Source organism: Dreissena polymorpha, chromosome 15, assembly GCF_020536995.1.
Source record: "Dreissena polymorpha isolate Duluth1 chromosome 15, UMN_Dpol_1.0, whole genome shotgun sequence".
Lineage (NCBI taxonomy): Eukaryota > Metazoa > Mollusca > Bivalvia > Myida > Dreissenidae > Dreissena > Dreissena polymorpha.
In genome coordinates, this window is record NC_068369.1 from 29,531,404 (window position 1) to 29,539,127 (window position 7,724).

The 7,724-nt window shown below is 35.3% G+C and overlaps 1 protein-coding gene across 1 annotated transcript; it reads left to right on the top strand.

The window, feature by feature from the left end:
• Positions 1-1,278: 1,278 nt before the first annotated feature.
• LOC127860796 (uncharacterized) lies at positions 1,279-6,025 on the top strand. The gene is made up of 3 exons (XM_052399073.1): positions 1,279-1,357; positions 3,310-3,420; positions 4,862-6,025. Exons 2-3 carry the CDS (start codon positions 3,323-3,325, stop codon positions 5,895-5,897), a joined length of 1,134 nt encoding a protein of 377 aa, XP_052255033.1. The 5' UTR covers positions 1,279-1,357; positions 3,310-3,322; the 3' UTR covers positions 5,898-6,025.
• The last annotated feature ends 1,699 nt before the right edge of the window (positions 6,026-7,724 follow it).

Below are 7,724 nucleotides of genomic sequence, written 5' to 3' on the forward strand. Positions count from 1 at the left end.
CTGATGGCTTGTAAAAATAATGTTCTATGTAAGGCTGATAAATACCCTAACTCTATTTTGGTCGATAGTTACCTTCTTTAAAGTTTGTTAAATGTTAAATTTCGCTTAAATATAGGTTTTTTAAATGCCCATGAATAGATGAGTTTATAAAAGACTGGAACACTCTGGGTTAAATTGTTATTTTAGTTATTCAGGATTCAAGAAAGTCATCGATCAAGTTATTTTTTCCGTCATTTCCCCCCAAATCCCGCTTTTGTACAACGGGTTTCTTTCGCATTTTTTTTCGTTTGTCACATAGTGAACAGGTATGCCCAACACAGGGCTGCGTACTCGCGATTTCACGGAAACAATAATGACGACTGGACTGCACAAACAGGGTTGCGTACTCATTAATTCACGGAAACAATAATGACGACTTGACTGCACAAACAGGTTTGCATACTCATTAATTCACGGAAACAATAATGACGACTGGACTGCACAAACAGGTTTGCATACTCATTAATTCACGGAAACAATAATGACGACTGAACTGCACAAACAGGTTTGCATACTCATTAATTCACGGAAACAATAATGACGACTGGACTGCATTTTTTATCAACGAAGCACAGAACAGAACGCTATTTTATTTTCTCTTAAACATTGCAGTTTCTAGTTTTAACAAAATTAAAAAAAACACAAATATAGTAATCGGTTTTAACAGAAATATTAGATTCAAGCAATGGATTAAATTACTTGATATTTATAAAAAAATATCTTTTTTCTTATAGGTTAACCGTGTTCTGAACACTCACCAATTATATTTATACTTCATTTGTAAGCAAAAACAGCATATCATTGCTAAAATCACAGTTAAATATAACATTTCACATAATGTCAGAATATGTTAAATTTTAAGTAAAAAAATAACATATATAATTGTATTTAATTATCTTTTCAGGAAAAATGGAAACTATAATTTTATTTCATTTTTGACACGTGATTAGTGTTAACAACTTCGATATTTGCAAGCCGTAAGTGTATTCTTCCATGATAATAATTAATAAAGTGGTTTAACAAAATATTTCGCACCTTGTCTGATCGAGCCGTTAGCGGGCCCATTCAGCTGTCAGATTTTACTCAGAGTGTCACGAGAGGAAGCTGTGAACAGATCATTCTAATTGTCCACTCGAATCACCCAACGGTGGTAGACATCCGTTAATTGGTTAACAATATTAGTTGGGTATACTTAAGTTGATTTTAGTGGTCAAGTCATTAAAGAGGTACAGATACAGAGATTAACATCAAAATACATCTGTTTTTCAGAAGGATTTTTCTGCTTGATTCTAGGCAAGAACTTTATTTTATTTTTCAAGTTAGTACTTATTTCTTTTAAGTGTTGGAACATTTTCGCAATACAATAAAGAAACTTGTCTTATTATAGTTCTACAAACACAGTAGTATATTCGTTCTTTTAAATCGTACACGTTACGTATACAATTTAACCTCGTTCTGGAAAAACTGGGCTTAATGCATTTGCGGTATGTGTCGCCCCGGATTAACCTGTTCAGCCACATGCATTAAACCCCGTTTTCACAGAGCGAGTATTTATATATACATATGAGTCGTGTTCTGAGAAAACTGGGCTTAATGCATGTGCGTAAAGTGTCGTCCCTTATAAGCCTGTGCAGACCGATTAGGCTAATCAAGGACGACACTTTCCGTCTAAATTTGATTTTTGCTAAGATGATTCTTAATTTAAACGAAAAATGTCATAAAAGCGGAAAGTGTCGTCCCTGATTAACCTATGCGGACTGTACAGGCTAATCTGGGATGGCAGTTTACGCACAAGCATTATGCCAAGTTTTCTCAGAACGCGACTCATATATATATATATATATATATATATATATATATATAAACTGAACCAAATAGCTGATAGAATGTTCTTTTGATCTAAATCTATACCTAGTGTATTTATCTTATTCGAACTTTTTATTGCATTAATATTATACGTTTATATGTTTCACTAAAGTATACGTATTACTTATTTTGTATTATTATTATAAAATCAGCATAATTAAAAATGTTAAGTATATATTATATGTATACATGCTAGAATTACATTTTAAGCTTTTTCCTTATGTCATATTGCAAAGAAAGCCTAGAGTTTATTGAGTAAGTTTCCTTGTTAGAACCATGACTTGAGAGTGTTTGTCTTAAAGGGGCCTTGTGACGAAGAGTCCGTGAATCGAGGATCGAGGAAAGGGCCTTTTCACAGATTTTGGCATATTTTGAAGTTTGTCATTAAATGCTTTATATTGATAAATGTAAACATTGGATCTTAAAAGCTCCAGTAAAAAATCAAGAATACAATTTTAAAAAAGGAAAAAAAAGTAGCCGGTACCAGGGCTCGAACCAGTGACCCCCGGAGTCCTGGAGTAAGTCTGAAGTAAAAACGCATTAGCCCTCTCGGTTATTCCGCCGTGTATTTACAGTTTAAGTATTTTATACCTTATATAAGCGATCTTCGTAGTTTCGTAAATTTAAACGACAACAACAGAACTCTCCAAATTATTCAATCGTTTCTCGTTGCAACGCTTTATAATTTTTAGGTTTTCAAATCGTCAAAAGATACATATAATGGCTATATTGGACTATGGTAAATATTCAGTAATACTGTTTCCTCACAAATATCATAACTAAAACAAAAATTTGCGAATCTGAAACAACTTTTTTCAATTTTGCCAATTTACCAAACCGTGAAAAGATCCCTTTAAGACTGGACTCTAAGAATTCTTACTAGGATCAAACCCGGCCCCCCCCCTCAGATCGCTAGACGGATACAATTTTGTCGAGGCGAGTGTTTATTTATGTTATATATTATAATTATATGATATATTACACATTATATATACATTTTACCACATTTATATAATCTCTTTTCATACAGTATGTGCGTTCAGAGGCGCTTCATATTTTTCACCCGATCACTGGGCCATAAGTCGTCCGTTAACATTTTGGCACAGTATGCAGCCACGGCACTTTGGCTTATTTCCCTCACAGGTACCCATTTATACACCTGGGTGGAGAGGAGCAACTATGCGATAAATTTATTGCTCAGAAAAATTCCGGTGACCAGGGCGGGATTCAAACCAGGGACCTCTCGATCTCTAAGCCGGCGTCCTACCTTTAGCCCACTGATCCCATACATATATTATATATATCAGAGAATATATATTACATATACAATGATATAGATATATAATAATAAATATAATATAATGTATATACGAGAAATTAACATGTTGCTTTTGTCTTTTTCAGGAAAGAAAACACGATGGAAAACATCATTATCATATCAACGGTAACAATCATGGGGGTCGCAGTCGCCACCGCAGTTGTATTCGCAGTATATATCTGCTGTAAAATCAAAAGGTATTTCCTGATTTCTGAATTAAAACCTAAAAATAGCCCAAAATTGATTAATTTTGCCAGTGCAAGGCGAGTTTGGCTGAAGAAATGTTTGAGTCAGGGGAAGTCCAGGTGTAATTAAATTAAAGGGACAGTCAACCAGATTGACGAAAAAAGAAATGTTCTAAAATACCGTTAAATGCTTTATCTTGAAACACTTAAACATTGGATCTAAAATTCTTCATTAAAAAAAGAATAACATTAAAAAAATTATCCCTCAAAAGGGCTCTAACCACTGAACCCCGGAGTCCTGTATGAAAAAGTCGCCCATTTAAACCACTCGGCCATTCTTCCTCACACAATAGACGATGTATTTTATACTTTATATAAGCAATCTTCGTAGTTTCACAAATATAACGACAACAACAGAACTCTCAAAATTTCTTGTTAGATATACTCAGTAACATTGTATCACTGAAAATATGATAACTTATCAACATGTTTTAAGTAATGTAATATACCAGTCGTGATATTTTAATCAATATTAACTGATAATTGTAAAAAACACACGGTATTTTAGATTTGTTCTTTTTTCTTAATATATAGCAATCTGGTTGATCATCCCTTTAAAGTTAATGGAGTCTGTTCGCTCCTGACGCTACATATGCCCGGAATGATCTCATGGAGTCTGTTCGCTCCTGACGCTACATATGCCCGGAATGGTCTCATAGAGTCTGTTCGCTCCTGACGCTACATATGCCCGGAATGGTCTCATTTATTTTGGCCACGCTCTGGGAAAACGGGACTAAATGCATCTGCGTAAAGTTAATTGCCAGGGGTCCGTCTTATCAAAGATCGTACGACATTGAAAACTTACGATTGCATTTTGTAATTTTAAAATATAAGTAATTATTATCTGTACGTTTCAAATATAATGGATATTGTTCAGCTTCTTACGAAATGAATGGAACTGTTAAACAAAAGTAATTATAAATGTGACGGTTGCGTATATAAAGGGCGCTTCGAAAATTGCATCGTAAGCTGAGAATGTCGTAGGATGTTCGATAAGACGACACTTAACGCTTTATGGAAATTTTCTTTTAAATAACGTATATTGCTAACGTTAATCCAGTTAAGGCGGAAAGTGACGTCCCTGATAAGCCTGTGCGGACAACAAATGCGTTAAACCCGGTTTTCCCAACGCTTTGCTCATTTTTATTTATTTTTAATAATCTGTAATTAGCAGATTATGCATCCTTATTTGGATCAATAACATCTATTCGCTCTTTTTGTAGCAAGTGTAAAAGTTGATTCAAGTACATGGCATACCGCCATATTTATTTTTTTGGTTTAGTTTCTTTGAGTGAGAACTTTAATTAGTTCATTAATAGAAACTCGAACCTTTTTACAGGGTACATTGACATGATATAATATAAACGAATTCATACTGAGTTTTTTCTTCCAGGAAAGCGAACGAGAACCATCGAAAAAGGATATCCGACGGCATTTCTGATTCAACTGACCCCCTCGTTAATTCAAAAGATTCCCTGCATTACAAAATCAGTGACGTCAGCTACCAAAAAAGTGACGTCAGCGAATATGCCACGCCATCGGACGTTCCGGATAACTGGCCGAGTATTGCCCGTTCCCGTCCGTCTGTTATGAAGGGCGAATACGACACCCTTTCCAATTCCAAAGCGACGAAGAAATCCAATAGCCGAGTGGCGTTGGTGCACGCTTACAGTCACGTGTCAATCGTCCAAGCCAATGAGATAAGCGAAAATGATTCAAAGATTGAAAACGAATATGACGTGTCGACCTTGAATAGGCAACCTTCCGTGACCATTTTAGACCAAAACGCTTACAGTCACGTGGCAATAGTTCCAACCAATCAGAAACTTGAGAGGGATTCAAATATTGGAAATATATACAACGTGTCGACCTCAAATATGCAACCATCCGTGACCATTTTAAACCAAAACGCTTACAGTCACGTGGCAATAGCTCCAACCAATCAGAACCTTGAGAGAGATTCAATTAATGGAAACACATACGCAGTGTCGACCTTAAATAGGCAACCTTCTATGACAATTTTAGACCAAAACGCCTACAGTCGCGTGGCAATAGTTCGAACCAATCAGATGCTTGTGAGAGGTTCAAACATGGAAAACACATATAATGTGTCGACCTTGAATATTCAACCTTCCGTGACCATTTTAGACCAAAACGCGTACAGTCGCCTTGCAATAGTTCCCACTAATCAGAAACCTGAGAGAGATTCAAACGTGGAGAACACATATGACGTGTCGACCCTGAATAGGCAACCATCCGTGTCCATTGTAGACCAACACGATTACAGTCACGTGGCAATCGTTTCAGCCAATCAGAAACGCGAGAGTGATACAAATATGGAAAACGCACATGGCAGGTCGACCCAAACTACCGTGACAATATCACATCAGGATGCCAGCGGGAATGTATACGGTCGTCTTTGGGAATAACAAGCATAACATATGTTGTAGAAATGACTGATATTTATTATAGTTTTGTGCTGTTGTTTGTCCATTCCTTTTCATCTGTGCTTATGAAATTATTATCAAATTGTTTGAAATTAAACAATACAGCGGTGCTTTGGGGTAATTTTGTCAATTTACCCAAAGTGTTAGGCCCTGACTGTTATTGCACGCGCGCATAAGCGATCCTAAAATTAAATTGAGCACTCACGTTCTTTACATATTTAGAAATCTGTTTTTTCGACTAATTCGATGTAAGATGACCAACGCAATTTGTCAATAGAAAAAAATAATAATGTAACGTATCCTGAATTTACTTCAAAAGACTATGTGAGCCATTTTGAAGCTGATATATTATTTTATACTTAATAATTAAATATGACATTTCTGCAGTGAAATAATAGCATTGAAAATAGACAAAATTTTATTGTCACCGGTGAAAATAACACTTTTTCAGAACTACTTTTTATATTTTTAGATAATCATATCAAGAATATCATTTTTTCATGATTACGAGTGAATTAAAATCGGTATTCCACCGAATCCAACAAATTTTATTTTTATTGTATGCTTTTTTCACCGTTTACTTTCATTGTAAAAGAGTTTAACTAAAAAATTTCGCTGGAATAATGACGTCATTTTGTGTATTGAAGTGTATTGAGGCACCCTACTGGAGAAAGGGTAACTTTTCAGCGAAAGGGAAACAGCTGTTTATTATGTTCTTGAAAAAGGGGCATAAAAGAAACAGAAAATGTGTTAATGTCAGTGTAAGTTTGTTTGTTATTTCACTCGTGATCATAGAAAAATAATATCTTTCACTCGTGACTGCCCCACTCGTGGCAATATATTTTCCATGATCACTCGTGAAATAACAAACGATCTTACACTGACATGAACAAATATCCTCAAGTTATGTTTGATCAGTTGAAGGGCGTAAATAACCTGTACAATCCTAAATATGAGCCAAACTCTGTGAAAAAAGGGTTTAATGTATGTGCGTCAATCGTCGTCCCAATCGTGCATTCAGCACAGGCTTAATCATGGACGACACTTTCTGCCTAAACTAGTATTTGCTAAGAAGAGACTTTATTTAAACGAAAAATGTCATAAAAGCGTCTAATCTTGGCGACACCTTACGCACATGTATAAAACCCCCTTTTCAAAGAGCAATACCCACATATTGTGAGTAGTGTTGTGAGAAAACTGGAAATAATGCATATGCGTAAAGTGTCGTCCCAGATTAGCCTGTGCAATCCACAAAGGCTATTCAGGGACGACACTTTCTGCTTTTATGACATTTTCGTTAAAATGAAGTCTCTTCTTAGCAAAATCCAATTTAGGCGGAAAGTGTCGTCCCTTATTAGCCTGTGCGGATTGCACAGGCTAATCAGGGATGATACTTTATGCACATGCATTATGCCAATTTTCTCAGAATGCGACTCATATACTTTTTCGTGGACACGTATACCGTAATTACTCTATGTTTTCGGACACTTAAAAATAATAAAGAAAATTCCTGTCCGAAAACTTAGATAAGAAAAATATTAACACAATTTTGAGACATAAATAACGGACGAAAACTCGTGTGTCCGAAAATAAAGAGTCACGAAAAATAATTATTTTTGCTAAAAAAAGGGGGTGTCCGAAATCTTAGAGTAATTACGGTATTCGAGTTTTTCTGATAATGTTAACAAGTAGGAAGTTTTCAATGATCATTTTCCCACGTTTTGGGTAAAGTCGTTGATCTCAAATTCAGCGAAAATTAATGTCCCACGAATAAACAATGTTTTACAGTATATGAACAATTGACACTAA

Coding starts and splice junctions, on each gene's coding strand:
- LOC127860796 (XM_052399073.1), top strand. CDS start 3,323: ATGGAAAACATCATTATCATATCAACGGTAACAATCATGGGGGTCGCA. Junction 3,421..4,861: donor ATCTGCTGTAAAATCAAAAG/GTATTTCCTGAT, acceptor TTTTTCTTCCAG/GAAAGCGAACGAGAACCATC.